At 42.2% G+C, this 25,837-nt stretch overlaps 1 protein-coding gene across 1 annotated transcript in view; it reads right to left on the bottom strand.

Moving 5' to 3' along the window:
* LOC126354659 (proton channel OtopLc-like) overlaps positions 1-25,837 on the bottom strand; it is a 220,498-nt gene that overhangs the window by 130,942 nt on the left and 63,719 nt on the right. Inside the window, exons 6-7 of the mRNA XM_050004434.1 lie at positions 24,615-24,695; positions 21,873-21,995 (exon numbers count right to left, since the gene is read on the bottom strand). Coding sequence (XP_049860391.1) covers positions 21,873-21,995; positions 24,615-24,695 — 204 coding nt within the window. The remainder of the gene's footprint in view (positions 1-21,872; positions 21,996-24,614; positions 24,696-25,837) is intronic.

Genomic DNA, 25,837 nt, shown 5'->3' with positions numbered 1-25,837 from the left:
TAGTTAGTTGCGATCCCGAAACATCATTCTCAATGAAGCTCTCTTTAAGCTTCTTGGCTATGGAAGATGATGATTCGTCAGCGTCTTCGTAAAAATCTGTAACAGCTTAAGTCGCTTCCATTTCTTGGTCGAAGTACCGGATAGCACCTGGAAATAATCTCATGTTTCCTTTATTTGAAGCATCACATGCAACCTAGCACTAACTTTTTACAGAATTTGTTGGAGAGAATGTGGAACCAATACATTCTCCACTATAACTTCAGCTTTAGTCCGTCCACAGTGACTTATGCATTTTAGTTTTGAATCTTGAAACAAAAAGTAAGATAGGAGAACATTCCCACAGTCCTGTGAAAGATAACTGTGATGATGTTAGAGTCCATGATATGTTAATACTAGTTCCGTTGCTGACACTTCCTTTTCCTGACTAGGTCTTGCTGGCTCGGAACACCTCTGAACAGCTGTTTTTTTTCTTTTAAGTAAATACCAGACCTTATCAATATGAGTCATGCTACTGGTATGATGCTATATCTCTTTCGCTGAGTCGTGTTTCACTGTTAAATTTATCACGACATGTTTTACAATATCCGATATATTCATCTTGTCTAGAAAGCTACCCCGAAAAGTCTGTTTATTGGAGCCATTTATCACTGAAATGACACTAGGCGCTGTCTTTTTTAGCCTGCTACATTTGAGAAGCTTACTCTAATACTATGTTATATACGTACAAGTATCACTCAGTCACTACGATGCCGTTTTTAAACACATTAATTTTAAACTAACTGCATGCCGTGTGCGGTTCACGTAGTACAACCACAACAAAATAATTCACTACATCAATCAGCCGTAAGCAACAATGGGTATACTTGGCGCGTACATTTGTTCGACAGCGGTATTCATTTTAAAATTAGTAAGTCTTTACTGCAATTACAGATAATAAATTGAAAATGCGACATGTCACAGCTTGTTATGTTTGTTGCCTATCACTATATGTATAATACAACTGAGCAGAAGAACAAATAGACATAAAATGATATTGTAAATCTGCTTTATTATCCACGAGGAAGTGACATGCAACTGTCGTAAGAAAAAACGAGCTATAATTGGCTTGTCTTTCCTGGTTCGTTCTTATTGGCGCGGTCTTCGAATAACATGACGACAATGGATACCACCGTGTAATAAAAATACAAAGCCTCTTTGACACGGTATGTCGAACAAATGATAACACCAACTTATATTAAAATATATTGGAATTCGTTGCAACAAATCCACAAGGCTTCCAGCTTGTGACGCAATCGGATACAAAGCACTGAAACCGACAAATAATAAAATTAAAAACTCCATTTTCATTATCTGCCTTATGAAAAAAAATTTAAAAATGAAATTATTAAATACGAATTTAGCCTCATATACAGGAGCCTGAAAACCGGACTTTTGTCGTCCGGTGGGGACGTTCGACCTCACACGACAGTATTTATGTAAAAACCGGACTGTCCAGTCTAAAACCGGACAGTTGGCAAACCTACCTCTGACTCGCAACAGGTCTTTTGGTTCCTTTAAAAAGTTAACACAACTGCCTATCACTGCTGCATTATTAGTCGTCCATTGTCGGCCAAGTTGTATAAACACTCATCTCCTAGCGACGGTGTCATGAATTACGAATCATTTCGTAACCCATTTGTTTCTCCGAGCTCTACTGCTACTGCCGTTGAAGTGCTCAACAGGTTACATATATTGTATGAAACAAATGGTGACACATGCTTCATTCTGTATTTGTCATTGCTAATAAAGTCACAATAGTTCACCTAGCACTCAGCAAATCTAGCTCTATGGTGTGATATATGCACAGATAATTATATCTAGAAATATTTGACGATTCTGTAATGGATAAAATGTATGTATCCCAGTTCCAGGAGGAGGCGGTTGCCCCTGTCGTGGATTTGAAATGTGCTATTCCCAAATAAGATTCCAGTTTCTTATTCGCAACGCTATTCTAGAGTCTTCGCTCTTTATCACCGCCACACGGAAAGTAAGTTAATGATTCTTGATAAAAATCCTTATTGTTGGATGAGACAATGTCCCTGTTTACAAAAGGATATTTTTGCAGTTCTTTTTGATAGCGTTCGCTATCTATATACTTGAATGACTCACGTTTGCTTATCTAATGATATCAGAAGCTGCGTTGTGTCATATCTTGAGACCGTACTTCCTCTTTTCGACGTTAAAGTAGTACGTCACACTTACTTGGCAAGTAATCGATATCACTCCTGGAATACTGGTTCGTAAAGCAATTCAAAGCTCTACAGGAAATGTCCACTACACTCATCGAGTGTTCTGATTGTATAACTTACTGTCATTGACAGAGAATTTTTTATAAAATGAAAGTTCGTCTAGTTGCTCAGTGTTGGCAATGAATGTCACAACGAATACAGTTTTCTTTAAAAGCACACGGAGCTGTAAGCTTCGTTTCACTTGACTCTTAATCACCGAAGTGTGCCGTAAATGCTGCTGCTTGATTACTTGATATAATTGCTAATCAACAATGAACGACATGCTCTTCGTAACGATGTTTTGCATCTACCGTATTATCTGTAACTCAAGGTAAGATTATGTGTGTGTGAAATCTTATGGGACTTAATTGCTAAGGTCATCAGTTCCTAAGCTTAAGAACAAACACACACACCCATGCCCGAGGGATGACTCGAACCTCCGCCGGGACCAACCGCACAGCCCATGACTGCAGCGCCTTAGGCTGCTCTCCTAAAAGGGAATTAATTTCATGATACTCGTCTAGTCGATTCCGGTAACACGACCTTGGTTCATTGCCAGGGTACTAGGAGCAGTTCAGGTTTATAGTCCATCACTTCGTTTCCTCACTGGGTGGTTTAAAATGGTCCTCTTTGTTTTCGTCTCGTAGTAAACAGAAGCTGATTTCATCGCATTGTGTTCCTGATTACGACTTGTAGTGTGTGTCGCACTCTTTGAATTGCACTGTAAATATGTTGCCTAAGTTCTGCTTGATTTTTGCTCACATCCATAATATTGGCTAGTATAAATGAGTCCATTTTTGTTTGTGCTTCATAACAGAAGCTGGTTTCGTAACATGATGTTCTGTGAGCTCATGTTCATTGTTCTTAACTACAAATCCGTGTGTGATCTGCTCGATTTAAACGTGTTATAAGTTTATTGCTCCTACTCTACTTTATGTTTGTTCCCGTTACTTTTTCATATTTCCTTGCATTTATGACGAACTCCATGTTAGCAGCTTTTGAGAGAACTGCTATGTGCCTTTATTACATCTTGTCATATAATGAGTGTGTAATTCTGCTTGGAACGGTATTACTTCTTACCACTGAGTATGCTTTGTAATATTAGTGACCAAATCTGTCAAAAGATGCTAACATTTAGCTTCCTCTCAAATGCAAGAAAGTACGAAGAACGGACGCGAACAAAAATAATGTGTAATACAACATGAGCCCACCGAACACCACCTGAGAAAACTAGCTGCTGTTTTATAAGAAACAAAAATGAATATGGAATTGTTTACTCCACACAACTGTGAACCTCAGTTACGAGAAGTTAATCTTAGTTTTTGATTGGGATTTATGCAATATGTTGCTTTGCAAGGTCATAAAAATTTTTCGATTTCCAGGCGTGCACTTTATTATTAGAAGAAAAATGTTGTCATCGAAAACTCGTATTTCCAATTCAAACTACGGGTTTTCGCGCCATACTTGCTCGTAGCCGGCAGGAGTGGCCGGGCAGTTCTAGGCGCTACAGTCTGGAACCGCGCGACCACTACGGTCGCAGGTTCGAATCCTGCCCCGGGCATGGATTTGTGTGATGTCCTTAGGTTAGTTACGTTTAAGTAGTTCTAAGTTCTAGGGGACTGATGACCGCAGAAGTTAAGTCCCATAGTGCTCAGAACCATTTGAACTTGCTCGTAAGTTCACTGCCAAGCCATTTGGAGCACTGCTGTCGTTCTCTGGTTCAAGCCTTGCACTACTCATATTTTGGTGTTTTATAACTCTTCAAACTTCAATTTTGACAACTGACGCAGGCTACAGTTTAAATAAGGGAAATCCAAACTTAAATGTGTAAAAACTTTTGAATTAGTAATGCGCTGTCCTGTACCGTCATTCCAACAAAAGTGTTGACAAATTAATACTTCAGTATACAGAACAGCGACATAAAATAGGCCTACTGTTGATGAAATTTCGAAAAATAGCTTATACGAATACGATAAATTAGCAGAAAAACGTTAACTGAGGAATTTCACTGCACCCCACAGGGTCTATACAGGATATTTTTTTTAAATCCTGAAGTACGCGGAATCCTTTACAGTACCCATGGTAACCACAATCTTCTTCGATGGAAACTGGTTGCCCTTGTTGGGTCTGAGTTCTGACTTCTAGCTCTAGAACACATTTTCCTCTGCGGCAAAGACGATGTTTAGTAAGAAACATTTAGCAAGAAACGCGCAGCTCTTTTACGTCTTATATTTTCACCGCAAAGCGAATCCGATCGTCCCATTAACTTGCAATGGAAAAACGTTGCAGTCAAGAATGGCTACATTTTCTGCCCTTCTACAATCGCGAGGGTGAACGTCTGTTTCACCTTTCATCTACATCTACGTGATTACTCTGCTATTCACAATAAAATGCCTGGCAGAGGGTTCACTGAACCACCTTCATGCTGTCTCTCTATCGTTCCGCTCTCGAACGGCATGCAGGAAAAACGAACACTTAAATATTTCTGTGCGAGCCCTATTTCTGTGCACCCTATGTAGGTGGGTGCCAACAGAATGTTTCAGCAATCGGAGGAGAAAACTGGTGATTGAAATTTCATGAGAAGATCCCGTCGCAACGAAAAAGGCCTTTGTTTTAATGATTGCCACTCCAATTCACGTATCATGTCTGTGGCACTATTTCCCCTATTTCGCGATAATACAAAACGAGCTGCCCTTCTTTGTACTCTTTCGATGTCATCCGTCAGTCGCACCCGATGCGGATCCCACACCGCACAGCAATACTCCAGAATACGGCGGACAAGCGTGGTTTAAGCAGTCTCTTTGGTAGACTTGTTGCACCTTCTAAGTGTTCTGCCAATGAATCGCAGTCTTTGGTTTGCTCTACCCACAATATTATTTATGTGATCGTTCCAATTTAGGTTATTTGTAATTGTAATTCCTAAGTATTTAGTCGAATCCACAGCCCTCAGATTTGTGTGACTTATAGCGTAATCTAAATTTAGCTGATTTCTTTTAGTATTCATGTGAATAACTTCACACTTTTCTTTATTCAGGGTCAATTGACACTTTTCGCACCATACAGATATCTTATCTAAATCATTTTGGAAGTCGTTTTCGAGATCGAAAACAAGGATGTATCACACAATCTACACACACGTCAAAACTAAGTCCCTCGTCCCATACCCCTAACAGGACACGTTGAATTTGTAATGGTAGTTGGCAACGGAAATCATTCCCAAATTATACGAAGAGCGAACCCATGTCCCAACCAATTGGGAAAAAGCGCAAGCTACTTCTGTACATAAGAAAAGTAACATTAACATGGGTTTGTTGCATGATTGTTAAGCATATTGTAAGTTCTACTATAATCAACTTCTTTGAGACAGGAAATCGTCTGCCCACAAATCAGGTCGGATCTAGAAAGCATTGTTGAGGAGAAACTGAGCTTGATGTTTTTTTTTCCACACTATATCCTGCGAACCATGGATGAAGGGCAGCTGGTGGATTCCAAAGTTCTGGGAAGCGTTTGACACTGTGCCGTACTGCTGACTGTTAATGAAGATCCGAGCATAGGATGAGGTTCCAAGGTATGTGAGTGGTTCGAAGACTTCTTAAATAATAAAACTGTAGGAGATTACATGATGATTCAGACAGAATTTCTAGTTGGTGTAATGAATGGCAGTTGCTCTAAATGTAGAAAAATTTAAGATAATGCAGATGAGTAGGAAAAACAACCCTGTGATGTTTGAATACAGTATTGGCGGTGTGTTGATGGACATAGTCATGACGATTAAATAAATGGGCATAACGTTACAAAGTGATATGAAATGGAACGAGAATGTAGGGGCAGTTGGTTTATTAGGACAATTTTTGGAAAGTGTAACTCATCTATGAAGGATATTGCGTATACAACACTAGTACTGACCTTTTTTGAGTACTGCTCGGGTGTTTGGAATCAAAGCAGATTTGTTCAAAGTAGATGGTGTAGTCAATTCTCCTTGCTTAGTACACACTACGTTTTTCCATAAAATCTTCCTCGTTGTATTAGGTATTGTAGTATGGGCTGCAATGATTTGGTAGCGTCGTTACCGTTCCAGAAGGAGTTTGTGCAAAATATTTTGTCTATTAAATTGCTACAACCAGTTGGAAATAGAAGAGTTTAGCGCAACTGTCTTTAGATTCTGTGAGCAGAAGTTTGTTCGTAAAACAGATTAAATGCTGTTCACGTCATCTATTCAGACTCCGAGGCCGCTTGCAATTTAGATCTCAAATCTATATTTAAAACAAGATTACGTAAGCTTATCTGATTGAATGACAAATAAACATCTGCAACATCTCGGACAGAAGAATTCAACAGAAAAAAGTGCTTTAAGTCGTCAATAGAAGAATATCTGCAGCCACTTTATTCTGTTACGATATTAAGGATCGCGAATTCATTATTAGGCCTATCAGTTAAGCACGACGTGAGAGAGAGTAGTGTAAACATAAAGCTATCAATCAAGCTTTCTTCGAGGCCACTAAACGCTAAACCGTATACCGCTCGCACCAATCAATCAAAATTCAGAAATCAGAATTACTCTTTGTGTTATGAAGGATTACTTCAAGAGATGAAGCTTTCTTTCCTTCATTTCTTTGACGTATTGCAGCGCAAGGTGGCTTTGCAAAACAAAAGCAATGGTAACAAAAACCATTGGAGGTCAAGGTTTCGAGCTTTCCCTATCGCTCTTTATGGTACCGCAATTTGGCAAACATTGTGGTCTCGATGAGTTAGGCTATCTCAGAGACTAATTAATAAACGTTGTCCATAGTAATGTATTCTCGGTATCGACTGCAGGAAAATTCATAAATATTATAAAATATGTATGTGTGTATGTTCCATATCTCTTTCCAAACTACGGGATACATCCGAAGCAAACTTGGTACACACATCACTAACTGTTTGGAAAGAAGTGGTATTGAGGTAAAGCCACCTATCTATCAAAGGGATGGGAATGAAAAAGAATTATAGCCTACGACGCACAAACAGCCATACTTCATTCGTCCAGTATTTGAAATGAGAGCACTTAGTCACTTGCAACAAACTGTACACCTAATTTCAAACCTTTATGAAAATTTGCATCGCTGACATTCCTCTCAAAATGATGAGACGACGCTGTACATGCAGTAAAACTGTCGCATCAGGTATGACTTTTTTTTATTTATTTCTTCTTTATCACTAACTCTATTCTCAACACATTTCGCAGACAGTATTCGCTTATGCCGCTGAATGCATCTCCAACATTATGTCATTGTATGCAACATAGTTCAGGAGATATGACATCATAAACACTGGGATGAGTGAAAAACTGCCGCATTATGATTGCGTTTTAATTTATTACTTCTTTACTATTAACTCTATTCTCAATACATTCCGTAGACAGTGTTCACATAGGTCGCTGAATCTACCTGCAAAATCGTATTATTATACGACGCATAGTTCTGGAGATATGACATCATAAACATCGAGCTGCGTGAAAACGAAACTGCGGGGCGAAATTAGCTAGAGATACCGGTGAAATAAGTGTACAAATATGAGTGAAATATGCATGAAATACACTATGTGATCGAAAGTATCGGGACATCTGGCTGAAAATAACTTACAAGTTCGTGGCGCCCTCCATCGATAATGCTGGAATTCAATATGGTGTTGGCCCACCCTTAGTCTTGATGACAGCTGCCACTCTCGCAGGCATACATTTAATCAGTGCTGGGAGGTTTCTTGGGGAATGGCAGCCCATTCTTCAGGGAGTGCTGCCCTGAGGAGAGGTATCGATGTCGGTCGGTGAGGCCTGGCACGAAGTCGAAGTTCCAAAACATCCCAAAGGTGTTCTACAGGATTCAGGTCAGGGCTCTGTGCAGGTCAGTCAATTACAGGGATGTTATTGTCGTGTAACCACTCCGTCACAAGCCATGCATTATGAACAGTTGCTCGACTGTGTTAAAAGATGCAATCGCCGTCCCCGAATTGCTCTTCAACAGTGCTTAAAACAGCAGTGTAGGCCTCTGCTGTGATAGTGTCACTCAAAACAAGTCCCCTCCATGATAAACACGACCACACCATAACACCATCGCCACCGAATTTCACTGTTGGTACTACACACGCTGGCAGATTACTTTCACCGGGCATTTGCCATATCCACACGCTGCCATCGGATCGCCACATTGTGTACCGTGATTCGTCACTCCACACAACGTTTTTCCACTCCACTGTTTAATCGTTCAATGTTTAAGCTCCTCACACCAAGCGAGGCATTTACCGACGAGATGTGTGGCTTATGAGCAGCCGCTCGACCATGAAATCCATGTTTTCTCACCTTCTGCTTAACTGTCATAGTACTTGCAGTGCATCCTGCTGCAGTTTGGAATTGTGTGATGGTCTGGATAGATGTCTGCCTATTACACATTACGACCCTTTTCAACTGTCGGCGGTATCGGTCAGTCAACAGACGAGGCCCGCCTGTACGCTTTTGTGCTGTACGTGTCCCTTCACGTTTCCACTTCACTATCACATCGAAAACAGTGGAAATCTCGCGTACAGACATGTCACAAGTGACACCCAATCATCTGACCACATTCGACGTCCGTGAGTTCTGTGGAGCGCCCCATTCTGCTCTCTCACGATGTCTCATGACTGCTGAGGTCGCTGATATGGAGTACCTGGCAGTAGGTGGCAGCAGAATGTACTTAATATGAAAACCGTATGTTTTTGGGGGTGTCCGGATACTTTTGAACACATGTTGTTGTTGTTGTGGTCTTCAGTCCTGAGACTGGTTTGATGCAGTTCTCCATGCTACTCTATCCTGTGCAAGCTTCTTCATCTCCCAGTACCTACTGCAACATACATCCTTCTGAATCTCCTTAGTGTATTCATCTCTTGGACTCCCTCTACGATTTTTACCCTCCACGCTGCCCTCCAATACTAAATTGGTGATCCCTTGATACCTCAGAACATGTCCTACCAACCGATCCCTCCTCCTGGTCAAGTTGTGCCACAAACTTCTCTTCTCCCCAATCCTATTCAATACTTCCTCATTAGTTATGTGATCTACCCATCTGATCTTCAGCATTCTTCTGTAGCACCACATTTCGAAAGCTTCTATTCTCTTCTTGTCCAAACTATTAATCGTCCATGTTTCACTTCCATACATGGCTACACTCCATACAAATACTTTCAGAAATGACTTCCTCACACTTAAATTAATACTCGATGTTAACAAATTTCTCTTCTTCAGAAACGCTTTCCTTGCCATTGACAGTCTACATTTCATATTCTCTCTACTTCGACCATCATCATTTATTTTGCTCCCCAAATAGCAAAACTCCTTTACTACTTTAAGTGTCTCATTTCCTAATCTAATTCCCTCAGCATCACCCAACTTAATTCGACTACATTACATTATCCTCATTTTGCTTTTGTTGATGTTGATCTTATATCCTCCTTTCAAGACACTGTCCATTCCATTCAACTGCTCTTCCAAGTCCTTTGCTGTCTCTGACAGAATTACAATGTCATTGGCGAACCTCAAAGTTTTTATTTCTTCTCCATGGACTTTAATACCTACTCCGAAATTTTGTTTTGTTTCCTTTACTGCTTGCTCAATATACAGATTGAAAAACATCTCACTCCCTTCCCAACCACTGCCTCGCTTTCATGCCCTTCGACTCTTATAACTGCCATCTGGTTTCTGTACAAATTGTAAATAGCCTTTCGCTCCCTGTATTTTACCCCTGCCACCTTTAGAATTTGAAAGAGAGTATTCCAATCAACATTGTCAAGATCTTTCTCTAAGTCTACAAATGCTAGAAACGTAGGTTTGCCTTTCCTTAATCTTTCTTCTAAGATAAGTCGTAAGGCCAGTATTGCCTCACGTGTTCCACTATTTCTACGGAATCCAAACTGATCTTCCACGAGGTCGGCTTCTACGACTTTTTCCATTCGTCTGTAAAGAATTCGTGTCAGTATTTTGCAGCTGTGGCTTATTAAACTGATTGTTCGGTAATTTTCACATCTGTCAACACCTGCTTTCTTTGGGATTGGAATTATTATATTCTTCATGAAGTCTGAGGGTATTTCGCCTGTTTCATACATCTTGCTCACCAGATGGTAGAGTTTTGTCAGGACTGGCTCTCCCAAGGCCGTCAGTAGTTCTAATGGAATGTTGTCTACTCAGGGGGCCTTGTTTCGACTCAGGTCTTTCAGTGCTCTGTCAAATTCTTCACGCAGTATCGTATCTCCCATTTCATCTTCATCTACATCCTCTTCCATTTCCATAATATTGTCCTTAAGTACATCGCCCTTGTATAGACCCTCTATATACTCCTTCCACCTTTCTGCCTTCCCTTCTTTGCTTAGAACTGGGTCCACATCTGCCCCTGGAAATGTCTTAAAATTTAAAACCTGGTTCCTAAATCTCTGTCTTATCATTATATAATCTATCTGATACCTTTTAGTATCTCCAGGGTTCTTCCATGTATACAACCTTCTTTCATGATTCTTAAACAAAGTGTTAGCTATGATTAAGTTGTGCTCTGTGCAAAACTCTACGAGGCTGCTTCCTCTTTCATTTCTTAGCCCCAATCCATATTCACCCACTATGTTTCCTTCTCTCCCTTTTCCTACATTCGAATTCCAGTCACCCATGACTATTAAATTTTCGTCTCCCTTCACTATCTGAATAATTTATTTTATTTCATCATACATTTCTTCAATTTCTCCGTCATCTGCAGAGCTAGTTGGCATATAAACTTGTACTACTGTAGTAGGAGTGGGCTTCGTATCTATCTTGGCCACAATAGTGCGTTCACTATGCTGTTTGTAGTAGCTTACCCGCATTCCTATTCTCCTATTCATTATTAAACCAACTCCCGCATTACCCCTATTTGATTTTGTATTTATAACCCTGTATTTGCCTGACCAAAAGTCTTGTTCCTCCTGCCACCGAACTTCACTAATTCCCACTATATCTAACTTTAACCTATCCATTTCCCTTTTTAAATTTTCTAACCTACCTGCCCGATTATGGGATCCTACATTCCACGCTCCGATCCGTAGAACGCCAGTTTTCTTTCTCCTGACAACGACATCCTCTTGAGTAGTCCCCGCCCGGAGATCCGAATGGGGGACTATTTTACCTCCGGATTTTTTTTTACCCAAGAGGACGCCATCATCATTTAATCATACAGTAAAGCTGCATGCCGACGGGAAAAATGACGGCCGTAGTTTCCCCTTGCTTTCAGCCGTTCGCAGTACCAGCACAGCAAGGGCGTTTTGGTTATTGTTACAAGGCCAGATCAATCAATCATCCAGACTGTTGCCCTTGCAACTACTGAAAAGGCTGTTGCTCCTCTTCAGGAACCACACGTTTGTCTGGCCTCTCAGCAGATACCCCTCCGTTGTGATTGTACCTACGGTACGGCTATCTGTATCGCTAAGGCACGCAAGCCTCCTCACCAACGGCGAGGTCCATGGTTCATGTGGGAGGGGGGGGGGGGGGGTTGATCACATAGCATATCTAAAATACAATACTGTGGGGCAAGAACCATCAACCTTCTACTGGGGTGTCTGTGATGGTCAGATAAAGGTGGTGGAGATGAATAACCAAAGAGAGGAAAGGAGGAGATGGACAGAGAGAGGTGGAAGGTAGAGAAGGAGTGATGGGTGGGGGGGGGGTGGGGGAGTAAAAGATGGACAGAGAAAGGGAGAAAGAGATGAACAGAGAGAGGAGAAGGGGGTGGACAGAGAAGGCGAGGAGGAGATGGATAGAGGGAAGAAAAGGTCGGTAGATGAGAGGTGGAGATTTTCAGAGGGAGGGGCAGGAGAAGATGGATAGAGAAAGGTGTATGAAGTGGGCAGAGATAGGGGAGGAGGAAATGGACAAAGAAGGGGAAGAAAAGATGATCAGAGGAGAGACGGAGGACGAGATGGACAGAGAGAGAGGGAAGGCGGAGGTGGAGTAACAGAGGACTGGAATAACTACATACCCAGGCAACAATGTGAACTCGGCTAGTACAATAATAAAGAATTACTTCCCCATGTGATTGCAGGTAGTATTTCCAAATGTTTTCGAGAAGATAATGTACAATAGCCTTTATAGTACGGGAAAACATACTCAGCGATGAATAGTTTGCATACCAAAACCGACTGTCAACTGCGTAGGTTGAAATCTCCAGGCAAAAGTTGACATATTACGGAAGAATAGACAGAGCAGGTTCATAGTTTGTGTCTTATGTGAGTGATAGAACACAAAGTGTATTAGATACGTGCCGATCACATAACAACATAAACTCGGAATTTGAAGCAGTCAAAAATGCTTTACCACATGGCTTCATTTCGGGTCTTCTGTTGTTTCTGATACACATAAATGACCTTACACTAGCAGTTTCAAAAGATACGAATGATCTCCTCTTTGAAGATGATACAACCGTAGGAGTATTGAAAAGACAGCTAACGAAATACTCGAAAACATCAAGAGATGGTGCAAGGCAAATGGATTGTCATTGAATTGTGAATAGACTCAGTACACAAAGTTGAGTTCTCCTCATAGAACTTGTGACAGGGCAAAACTGAGTATATGGCGCCATGAAGGTATTAGTTGTACTATGTTAAATACAAGTGGTCTTTAGTTGGACGTACGATGAATTTTGTTGTTAACGATTATATAAAACTGTTATCCCTATACAGAGTGAACCACCTGGAACTTCTGCCGCAAATATGGAGCAAATGGAAAGTGCTGTTTTCGCAGAATGAATTGGTTGTCAGGGGCTCGTATTGTTAACCACTAAACAGGCTGTAATAATACTTAGTACATTTTTTGGCAAACTTACACTTTTTGAAATGGAGCAGTGCCTACTGTCACTAACAAACTAAAAGTAGCGTAAATCAGAATGTCAGTGATGTTTGTTGCAGGAGTCTAGTGCGAGTCGTTTACGTCATATAGTATTGTGCAAAGTTTCCTCACCGACACTTGTATGTGCCATTTAACCTGCGTACTTGCTAAGTGCGAAATTGTTAGAGTGTTATTGTGTGTTCCGTGATTGCATTGCGATTTGTTCGTCATTTAGTGTCTAACAGTCCAAGCAGTAGCTCGTGAGTGGACGACGGCATTTACCAGTAGATAAAAAACTGACATGCTCATGATGTATGGAGAGTATAGGAAGAATACATTTCGTATTTGTGCAGTATATGCTGCAAAATATCTCAATAGACAATAATCTCAGCATTTATTTACCAGCCTCTTCAACCAGTTAGTGCAAGTACACTACTGGCCATTAAAATTGCTACACCACGAAGATGACGTGCTACAAAAAAATGGTTCAAATGGCCCTGAGCACTATGGGACTTAACATCTATGGTCACCAGTTCCCTAGAACTTAGAACTACTTAAATCTAACTAACCTAAGGACATCACATAACACCCAGCCATCACGAAGCAGAGAAAATCCCTGACCCCGCCGGGAATCGAGCCCGGGAACCCGGGCATAGGGAAGCGAAAACGCTACCGCACGACCACGAGGTGCGGGCTGACGTGCTACAGACGCGAAATTTGACCGACAGGGAGAAGATGCTGTGATATGCAAATGATTAGCTTTTCAGAGCATTCACACAAGGTTGGCGCCTTTTGAGAGCATTCACACAAGGTTGGCGACACCTACAACGTGCTGACATGAGGAAAGTTTCCAACCGATTTCTCATACGCAAGCAGCAGTTGACCGGCGTTTCCTGGGGAAACGTTGTTGTGATGCATCGTGTACGGAGCCTGTCGCTATTGCGACTTATCGTATCGCGACATAGATGCTCGTGTAGGTCGAGATCCAATGACTGTTAGCAGAATATGGAATCGATGAGTTCAGGGGCGTAATACGGAACGCCGTGCTGGATCCCATCGGCCTCGTATCACTAGCAGTCGACATGACAGGCATCTTATCCGCATGGCTGTAACGGATCTTGCAGCCACGTCTCGATCCCTGAGTCAACAGATGGGGACGTTTGCAAGACAGCCATCTGCACGAACAGTTCGACGACGTTATCAGCAGCGTGAACTATCAGCTCGGAGACCATGGCTGCGGTTACCCTTGACGCTGCATCACAGACAGGAGCGCCTGGTGTACTCAAAGACGAACCTGGGTGCACGAATGGCAAAACGTCATTTTTTCGGATGAATCCAGGTTCTGTTTACAGCATCGTGATGGTCGTACCCGTGTTTGGCGACATCGCGGTGAACGCACATTGGAAGCGTGTATTCGTCATCGCCCGGCGTGATGATATGTCACCTCTTGTTCGCATTCACGGCAGTTTGAACAGTGGACGTTACATTTCAGATGTGTTACGACCCGTGGCTCTACCCTTCTTTCGATCTCTGCGAAACCCTACATTTCAGCAGGATAATGCACGACCGCATGTTGCAGGTCCTGTACGGGCCTTTCTGAATACAGAAAACGTTCGGCTGCTGCCCTGGCCATTACATTCTTCAGATCTCTCACCAATTGAAAACGTCTGGTCACTAGTGGCCGAGCAACTGGCTCGTCACAATACGCCAGTCTCTACTCTTGATGAACTGTGGTATGGTGTTGAAGTTGCATGGGCAGCTGTGCCTGTACACGCCGTCCAAGCTCTGTTTGGCTCAATGCCCAGACGTATCAAGGCCGTTATTACGGCCAGAGGTGTTTGTTCTGGGTACTGAATATTCAGGATCTATGCACCCAAATTGCGTAAAAATGTAATCACATGTCAGTTCTAGTATAATATATTTGTCCAATGAATACCCGTTTATCATCTGCATTTCTTCTTGGTGTAGCAATTTTAATGGCCAGTAGTGTAGTAGTGTAACACCTAGACAACGTAATAGAAGGAAACAAGTGACGACACAAGAGGGGGAAATTAATGTTCTTGCTGTTGTTGCAGTTGATCCGCTTGCTTGGTACCTGCCTCACAATCGTACGAGGAACTGACATGAGACAGGCAAGTGTCCTACGCATTCTCCATCGGCATATGTTTCATTCCTGTGACATCTCTCTCTCTCCATCAAGAGCTGTATGGAAACGATTATGAGAATCGTGTTAACGTCTGCGTGTCAATATATTCCAGATGTACCATGTATATTGTTTAGTGATGAAGTCACGTTTATCAGTCATGGTGAGATAAACCGACGAAACATGTACTTCTGCACTGTTGACAACTGCATCCGATGATATGCAACGACGTATTACTACAGCTTGCTCGTTCATCTTCGCTCAAATGCTAGCACGTGTGTAACAGTCGTTCCATACCAGCCGGGAAGTGAGTATTCCCGATGCCGGTGGTCATTTTGAACACAACCTTTAATGGTCATCTGTCTCGTTGCAGAAACCATATAAATAATTTATACACTTGTGTTGTTCTTTAGTGTGTGCTGCCACAGATATTGTACAAGGGTCGGCGTAGGAAATTTTCAAAATACGATATCTTGTAAACGATCCGCACTAGAATCCTGCAACAAACACCTCTATCATTCTGATTCACCCTACTTTTAGTGTATTAATGTCAATAGGCATAGTTACGTTTAAAGAAATGTATGTTCTCACAAAAAATAGACATTCTAAGTATTATTCCAATCTGCTGATGCGAGCCTCTGCTTGGCTAACAATACGAGCACATCAATAGCACATTCCATTTCCATAATATTTTCGGTGGAACTTTTAGGTGATTCACCCTGTACCCTCTGATTTAATATGTAGATTTCATGATAATGTTGTAGAGTAATACGAGGAAGAGAATAGCGTTGCAATTGCCGAGACGGAGGATAAGAAAGCAAGTTGTGTGCACACACAATGGATCGGTGAGTCGGCTGTATAGATTCACCTAAATGGTTTTAGGGAAGTAAAATTATTGGGTTCATCTAAATACAACCTGCTGTGTGTATCTCTGAGTCAATAACGTCTCGGACCATGTATATCGATGTTTAAGAGAGAATAGTTTTTGATCGGTCGTATTTCCGATTGTTATCCGGTTTCCACTGGCAGAACTTTATCCGCTGAGAGGAACTACTGTTCCTTTTTAGTGTGTTTGGTGGACTGCAGGTAATTTGAATTAAGTGTTGAAAAAGACTCGGATGCGATAGTTAGACGGTGAAACAGAGGTTACTGCTGCTGCTGTTCTTTACTGGGTAGTTCGGGTCGATGTGTGACTTCATTAGTTGTAAACTCAAGCAAGAAACAGACAAATTTCTCTTTTTTCTTGTCACACTGAGGAGCTGTAGAAAAACTAGCAAAAAGCGCTATTTGCAACTTAAAGGAAATGTTGCTTCGAATATTCATGAACTAATGTAATAAATTTATTGTGCTGAGTATTATTAGATAGAGGCCAACGCTGGAAGTGGATGAGATCTGCTGGTGACATTTGTAATTAATTGGCTCTGAGGAGATGGAAATTAATTTTTTAACTCTAGGAAAAGCCAAGTTTGGTATCATTGGAGAACACAGTGGAGCTAGAAGTTAGCAAGCGCATATTTGAAACGAAAATAAATTTGAATTTGCGTTTCAGAATTAATATTTAACTTTGACCTCGTTCTTTTTTGGTTACCTCAAAAGCAGACTTTATATTATATGGAAAAAATAATAAAAATAATATATTTCTCCTCCCTTGAAAAGAAAGGCTATAAAAAAGCTCGAATAACTACAAAAGTCGGAGACGGTGTTAGTGATTTTACATATACGTATCAGAGTAATTACAATCTCATTTCTACTGAGCGAGGTGGCGTAATGGTTAGTAACTGGACTCGCAGTCGGGAGAACGGGGGTTCAAATTCACGTGCTGTCAACGAGATTAACTCTCTCCAAGCAACTATGGCGATGGTTCCTTTGGAAGCTCACGGTCTATTTCGTTCACTACCCTTAACAAAACACTCCAAGAGTACTCTCTGACTCTAATGACCTCGATGTCGACGAGACGTTATGCACAAATCTTTCTTCATATTTAACTCTGAGATGAAGAAAAAAGAATCTAAAATTCGCAGTCAAATGTAAATGAATCACCTAAGTTCGGAAAAAAATAAAAAATAAAAAAATCTTTTTTTTTTATTTATAAAAACATCTTGTCAGTAAATAACCAGAAATTGCCGCGAGTTGTATCAAAATGGGAGGGGGGGATAACATCGCTGGATTGTTGATACAACTTGATGAAAAAGTAATTATTTATTCCGTAAATGTCTTCTTTCCGTAATATAATTATGTGCTTATGCATAAAGAAAATTGTAAGTATTGCTTCCAAGAGTAGATATAAAACAGGGAAGCACCAGGGCTGGGCAATACAAACTCCACAAGCTGTCAAAACAAGATCCACAAACAATGAAATCGATAAGTAGAAAGTGTTAATTTTTTGCATATATAGATAGATCGCGACCTTAATTGGAAAGCCCACTGCCTAGAATTAACGAAGCGCCTAAGTTTAACTATTTCTGCAGTAAGCCTGGTTACTTCTACAGGTGATTTAAAAATGAAGAAACCACTTCATGTTGCATATTTTCATTCACTAATGAGTTAGAGAATGATTTTTTGGGGGGAAACTGAACTACCAACACAGTGGCTTTATAATACAGAAAGTTATAAGAATTGCATTTGATGTCTTATCTGAAATATCCTGCAGAGACCTATTTGAAAATTTGAAATTTTGCATATTACTTAATATATTAACGTCCTTCGCAATTACCAATATTTTTCTTTTCTCACACATCAGTGATGAACATGGATATACTACTAGGAACAAAAACAACCACTTACCTATTTCAAGCGATAACATTAGCGCGGAATGGAACTGGATGCATTGGTAGACAACACGCCAAAGCACATTAAATGTTACATAGATAATGTGACGGTGTTTAGGACTGAATTGGAGATTTTTATGTTCGTCCTCTCCTTCTACTCCACTGTATTTTCACATAAACTCTTAAACTAAATGTTTTAGGTTATTTTATAACTAGAATAAACGCTATAATTCACTAGTTTTTGCAATTTTTAGCTATTTTTTATACTGCACTTAAATTAAATGTTCGTATTTGACTTTTTCCCACATCCCGACGATCACTCTCTTAGGGTTCTTGGGATACGACTAATACAGGGTGAGCCACTAACTATTGAATCATACACTCCTGGAAATTGAAATGAGAACACCGTGAATTCATTGTCCCAGGAAGGGGAAACTTTATTGACACATTCCTGGGGTCAGATACATCACATGATCACACTGACAGAACCACAGGCACATAGACACAGGCAACAGAGCATGCACAATGTCGGCACTAGTACAGTGTATATCCACCTTTCGCAGTAATGCAGGCTGCTATTCTCCCATGGAGACGATCGTAGAGATGCTGGATGTAGTCCTGTGGAACGGCTTGCCATGCCATTTCCACCTGGCGCCTCAGTTGGACCAGCGTTCGTGCTGGACATGCTCAATGGGGGACAGATCCGGAGATCTTGCTGGCGAGGGTAGTTGACTTACACCTTCTAAAGCACGTTGGGTGGCACGGGATACATGCGGACGTGCATTGTCCTGTTGGAACAGCAAGTTCCCTTGCCGGTCTAGGAATGGTAGAACGATGGGTTCGATGACAGTTTGGATGTACCGTGCACTATTCAGTGTCCCCTCGACGATCACCAGAGGTGTACGGCCAGTGTAGGAGATCGCTCCCCACACCATGATGCCGGGTGTTGGCCCTGTGTGCCTCGGTCGTATGCAGTCCTGATTGTGGCGCTCACCTGTACGGCGCCAAACACGCATACGACCATCATTGGCACCAAGGCAGAAGCGACTCTCATCGCTGAAGACGACACGTCTCCATTCGTCCCTCCATTCACGCCTGTCGCGACACCACTGGAGGCGGGCTGCACGATGTTGGGGCGTGAGTGGAAGACGGCCTAACGGTGTGCGGGACCGTAGCCCAGCTTCATGGAGACGGTTGCGAATGGTCCTCGCCGATACCCCAGGAGCAACAGTGTCCCTAATTTGCTGGGAAGTGGCGGTGCGGTCCCCTACGGCACTGCGTAGGATCCTACGGTCTTGGCGCGCATCCGTGCGACGCTGCGGTCCGGTCCCAGGTCGACGGGCACGTGCACCTTCCGCCGACCACTGGGGACAACATCGATGTACTGTGGAGACCTCACGCCCCACGTGTTGAGCAATTCGGCGGTACGTCCACCCGGCCTCCCGCATGCCCACTATACGCCCTCGCTCAAAGTCCGTCAACTGCACATACGGTTCACGTCCACGCTGTCGCGGCATGCTGCCAGTGTTAAAGACTGCGATTGAGCTCCGTATGCCACGGCAAACTGGCTGACACTGACGGCGGCGGTGCACAAATGCTGCGCAGCTAGCGCCATTCGACGGCCAACACCGCGGTTCCTGGTGTGTCCGCTGTGCCGTGCGTGTGATCATTGTTTGTACAGCCCTCTCGCAGTGTCCGGAGCAAGTATGGTGGGTCTGACACACCGGTGTCAATGTGTTCTTTTTTCCATTTCCAGGAGTGTAGAATAACTCCGAAAGTATGGTAGTAACTGAAAAGTCTGTGGGACAAATGTTGCGTGGGACAACGGGGGCCGTAATATGGCGTTGGTTTTTTGTTGCTAGGTGGGATCGCGTCAGAGATATGAAGGTCAACTTAGTTTTTTTTAAATTAGATGCTGTAGTTTGGTACTTATTTTCTGATAGCGGTTATCAAGACGAATCCGATGATGTGTAACAGTAAGGTCTTTGAAGGTCAACGAAGGTCACAAAAGTGGCATGAACGTCCATTTACAGAAGGTGTTCGAAGTGATGACCATTGGTATCACTGCAGTGCTGCAATCTTCTTATCATGGACCGAGTGGTATTCCTTATCACATCGGCACTTATCGAAGCACATGCTCTGACAATTCTCTCTCGCATATCTTCAGGTTTAGTTGGAATGTCTTTATAAACAATATCTTTGACGAATCCCCACAAGAAAAAATCCAGAGGCGTCAATTCTGGCGAACGAGCCGGCCACGACACATCTCCTCCGCGTCCAATCCAACGATTTTGGAATTGTCTCTGGAACTCATTTCTAGGCATCAGCGAAAAATGTGTCGGACACCCATTGTGTTGATACCACATTCTGTTCCTTGTTCCTAAAGGTACTTGTATTTCTTCCAATAACGGATCTAATGTTTCTTGCAGGAATTTCCTTCGATGAAATAGAGGTTATAATTCTGTCCTTCAGAATCCCACAGCATACATTCACTGACCACGGTTTTTGGTGCTCAGCTTGCCGCAGCCAAATTGGATTATCAGTTGCCCAATAATGTATGTTGTGCAAATTAACATTTCCATGGTTGGTAATTTAGCCTCGTCAGTAAATATAATCAAATTAATAAATGTGTCATCCCTCTGAATCTGAAGTTGAGCCCATCGGTAGAATTCAATGCGACGCATACAATCCATACCATTTAATTCTGGGTGGAGACTGATATGGTAAGGATGATATTTATGGCGATGCAAAACACGAACAAAACTACTCTGGCTCATGCCAGATTCTCTTGCGATTTGACGCGAACTAACACGAGGATCTCGAATCACAGTGGCAAGAGTACCAATTTCCGTTTCTTCGTTAGTAACTTTCCTTTCCGATGCGTTAAAGGTCCAATTGTTCTCAATTTATCATACACATATTTAAATGTACGACATGTAGGGTGAGTACGCTGAGGATATCTTTCAGCGTATAGGTCTCTAGCTCTCACTGTATTTAGTTGGCATTCTCTGTAAATGAAAAGCATTTGTTCTTCGAAGGAATACATCATTCACATTCACTTGATTCGACGATACTAGTCTTACAGTTCCTATTCGTATTGGATTGTGAAACCGTCAAATGGTGTTTACGTGCCAATGGCACGTTAGATGGATACGCCGTATTTGGCGAATATTTACTGTTTGCACGATGTACAAGAGAAAATTGGCAGAGTATGTGATTCGATAAGTTCCGAAGTGATACGGAATACCACTCAATCCATGATAAGAAGATTGTAGCACTGCATTGATACCAATGGTTATCACTTCGAACATCTTCTGTAAATGGATGTTCATGCCACCTTTGTGACCTTCAAAGACCTTACTGTTACACGTCATTGGATTCGTCTCAATAGCCGCTATCAGTAAATAAGTACCCAAATATAGCATCACATTTAAAAAAAAAAACACAAGTTCACCTTCATATCTCTGAAGCAGCCGCACCCAGCAACAAAAAACCAACGTCATATTACGGCCCCCCGTTGTCCCATGCAACATTTGTCCCACAAACGTTTCAGCTCCTATCATCCTTTCGGAGTTATTGTTGGTGGTAATAGTTAGTGACTCATCCTGTATAACGTAATGGAGATAAATCAGAAGATTGCTTATCTGGGTTTCATGGAAGTATGTTAGTGAACGGAGAGTTGGCTAGTTTAATTCAGTGACGAACGACAAACAAGAAAAACTAGGTTGAATAATTAAACCATCCTTCTCCTTCCGTGACCCCCCCCCCCCCCCCCCGCCAAACCAGTAAAAGTTTGTTGTTGCACCATCTGTGCTAGGTACGCGTGCTTGGTTGGTTGGGTCACTCACCCTGGATGACGAAGTTCGCTGCGGAGGAAGACTACCACGGTAGCCGTTGACGTTTCGCGAGAGTGAAGACGTCCGTTCCAGCTGCTCAGCCTGCCGCAATTTTCGCCTCAGTTGTACCACGGGCTGCGGCAGAGAGAAACAACGAAATTAACAATAACAGTAAAATGTTGTAGATGGTGATACATGTTTTGTCCGATAACGACTGCACATTCATTTTCTAAATAGCACTTTTTAAAATTAGTCTTACTTTGAAATGGCTTTATGCACAGTTTTAAACTCTTTGCATCTTATTTTATAGGTTCACCGATGGTCATGTGACCTGCTACCGTTGACCTAAGTCTTGGCTGCGAGCTGGTGTGTTTGTTCCAGTAGTTTGTATGCCATCAGCGCAGTGAGATGATCAAATAGTTCAAATGGCTGTGAGCACTCTGGTACTTAAATCTGAGCTCATCAGTCCCCTAGAAATTAGAACTACTTAAACCTAACTAACCTAAGGACATCACATAAATCCATGCCCGAGGCAGGATTCGAACCTGCGACGTAGCGGTCGCGCGGTTCCAGACTGAAGCGCCTAGAACCGCTCGGTCACAACGGCCGGCTGGTATGGATCGACATTAAAATGTGACAGAGTGGCAAATAGTAGCTATCACTCTTGGACTTGCCCATGACCACATCCTGAATGAAGCTGTCCGATTTAGTGTTATATTATCGAGGACTGTCCAGAGTTTCTACTAAGAACGGTGTATCACTCCAGACATGTAAACTACACTCTTGATGCGTCAGATATGTTCGATTTACCCGTCTAGTGATGGGTATATGTGATTCTTTTCATTTATCTCCCCGGGACAAAGTAATTATCTTCATCTGTAACTAGTAATTCATAGAGAAAATAACGGTTTTTGTCCGCTTCTGTGTCATCCATTCTACAAATTAACTCGACTATCTGGATCGCCCTCAGTGAGATGTTGTTCTGTTTGGATTTTGTAAGGGTGACATTAATGTGTGGCCAATGTTCTCATCACTGATGTATGGTGATATAGTTTCCAGCGAGACGCGGCGAGTACTGTGCTGTGGACTCTTACTGAATGATGTCAGCATAACAGTTTGTGTTGCTTCTCCCGTAGCTTCTCTCACGGAATTTCTAGAGCATTCACCGCCACACTGTGGCTAATGGGTGGTCTGTCTGGCTGGTGTTGCTTGAAATTCTCTACAGTAACACGTGTACTCCTCTCAATTCATTTGGCTTGTGTTACCGTCTTCAGCTCTCGTGTCAGCTGCGCGGAAGATGACGATTATTAGACTAGAATGAATAAAGCTATGTTCAAATAAAAGGCACCATCGTTTTTCTCGTGTAATTCTCTATCTGTTTGATATGTCACATGACCCCCTCTCCATCTAATATGGTGGCTTCCAAAATGGTCAACATGTTGGAAACAGCCTCATATGTTTTCCCCATCTCGAGTCTCTTACTGCTTGGCTTTAAATATCTGTTTATCCTGCTGGTTCTGTTTTAGAGACCACCTTGCATTTTGAAGTACTTGTTTATAAAAACTATATACCCAGCGGATCTGTATGTACACCATAGAGCCTTACACAGAGGTCTAAGGGTCTTCATATCCTCCTTTGCAACTGGCGGAGCATCTCAGAAATTATGTTTCGAATAGCTCTGTTCTTAGTCTTGTTCCGACGTTGAGCAACATGGGACCTGATTTTACCCCTTAATCGGTTGTCTGTCGTAGTAAGGTCCGGGCTTCGTGGCGGCCGTTTCATTGGGGGTAACGATGTTACTCAAGCATGCCCATTCCAACGGCCTTGAAATTTTAAACCATTGAACTCAAGCACCAAAATGGCAAAGTGTGCTGGAATTCTTCAGGGTGAGCTATTAACCACGTTTGCAACATGTCCATATAAGAATTTCCAATCATGTTCCCTTCAAAAAGATATAGCCCCAAGAGATTTCGTAGTGACACTCTGGCCGTAATCATAACATGGAAACAGATTCCTTTCCAGCTCTTGCACATGCTGGGGATTTTCTTCAGACCAGAAAACTCCATTTCTCCTGTGTGTAGTGAAAATAACACTCTCAAGCGAGTCCTGATATTTGGGAATTGATACAAGAAAGCACGGCAGGCTGCAACTCTCTGCTCTATGTCGTAGTCACACAATTCATTCACAAGCATTGAAGCAAATGCTTTCATTTTCAATTTTTATTTCTTAATGTGGTCATGAATCACTGACAGCGCTACTTGACGTTCAGCTGATCTCTTACGAATGAATTGCACTGGAGACTGCTCAGTCGGGTCAGCGAAGGCGACAGAGTTTCCCCTCGCATATACTTATATCCTCTACGCAGCCTGTCTTTGCCACTGCCTAAAACAGAAGCACGTCACTGCCTTCGAGAAGGTTTGCTGTACGAGGTGGGGACACGCCAAAGCGATCTCTAAACGCACTCATTACCTGTCTGTGGACGTCCGTACACCCACACATACGCTACTAATTGCTTCCCACCAGTGTTACTGTGTTCACTCACATCAGCTGTGGCTTCACAACTGAAGCAATTCAGTGCTGGAAGTACCAATGCAAAACTGGTCAGTTTCAAAGCAGGGATATCAATGAAACAACTTTATTTCCGCAACAATGCAGTGTCAGAGGACACAAGGACTTCTTCAACACTCTGTAGAAGTAGCGATTCGCGAAAGATGACCTAATTCATAACAAAGACAGCTCGTTTCAGGCACTCACCTCTTCTTCGAGGATGTCGCCCGCGCTGTGGAAGCGATGGTGCCTCGCTGCGTCCAGTCTGTCCGGAAGGTGGTACGCCACCTGTAGCAACCAGACAGCGTTCAAGCAACCACGTAGCGCCCATTGTTGTCTTATATAACATGTGCCGTGTAGATTTACAATTTAGGTACATAATGCATTAAATTTCTGTTAATTGTCAATAAACACTGTAACTACCAAAATATTTGGGAGAGAGGAACAAAAATTTCTTTAGACATATCACAATTTTCCCCCGACAGTTGATATGAAATTCAACCATACGTTTCAACGAAAACTTATGGTTATTAGATGTCGGCGGTCATAAGCTTCAGGATACAGTATGTACAAGTGCAAAGACCGACATTAAACCGCCGATAATGATAACATCTACCAATCATCGCCGAGAAGATGTTAAAAGTAAATTTTAAAATGAGCTCCGTGATGCTGTCGTCATACCGTATATAAGCCAGCTGATCATCCACTGGTTCGCCTTCTGGCTAAGGTACACTAGTGTCGAAAATTAAAGCAACAAACCTCTATTTCCTCGTCCAGTGTCTAATTCACAATATATTAGTACAAGCTGTCAACCAGATGTCGGTACGATCGTGTTTTGCACGGAAGATGGCATTCCGGTTAACGGACGACCACGCCAACTATGACATCAGGTCACCTATGAAACGCGATAGTGTTTGCCGTGTATCCCCCCCCCCCCCCCATTTACAATTGCTTTGTACGCAGTCACAAATGGTTCAAATGGCTCTGAGCACTATGGGACTTAACATCTGAGGTCATCAGTTCCCTAGACTTGTTGTTGTTGTTGTTGTGGTCTTCAGTCCTGAGACTGGTTTGATGCAGCTCTCCATGCTACTCTATCCTGTGAAAGCTTCTTCATCTCCCAGTACCTACTGCAACCTACATCCTTCTGAATCTCCTTAGTGTATTCACCTCTTGGTCTCCGTCTACGATTTTTATCCTCCACGCTGCCCTCCAATACTAAATTGGTGATCCCTTGATGCCTCAGAACATGTCCTACCAACCGATCCCTTCTTCTGTTCAAGTTGTGCCACAAACTTCTCTTCTCCCCAATCCTATTCAATACTTCCTCATTAGTTATGTGATCTACCCATCTAATCTTCAGCATTCTTCTGTAGCACCACATTTCGAAAGCTTCTATTCTCTTCTTGTCCAAACTATTTATCATCCAT

The sequence above is a fragment of the Schistocerca gregaria genome, chromosome 3 (assembly GCF_023897955.1).
Source record: "Schistocerca gregaria isolate iqSchGreg1 chromosome 3, iqSchGreg1.2, whole genome shotgun sequence".
Taxonomy (NCBI): Eukaryota; Metazoa; Arthropoda; class Insecta; order Orthoptera; family Acrididae; genus Schistocerca; species Schistocerca gregaria.
This window is presented reverse-complemented; position numbering and strand designations above follow the sequence as displayed.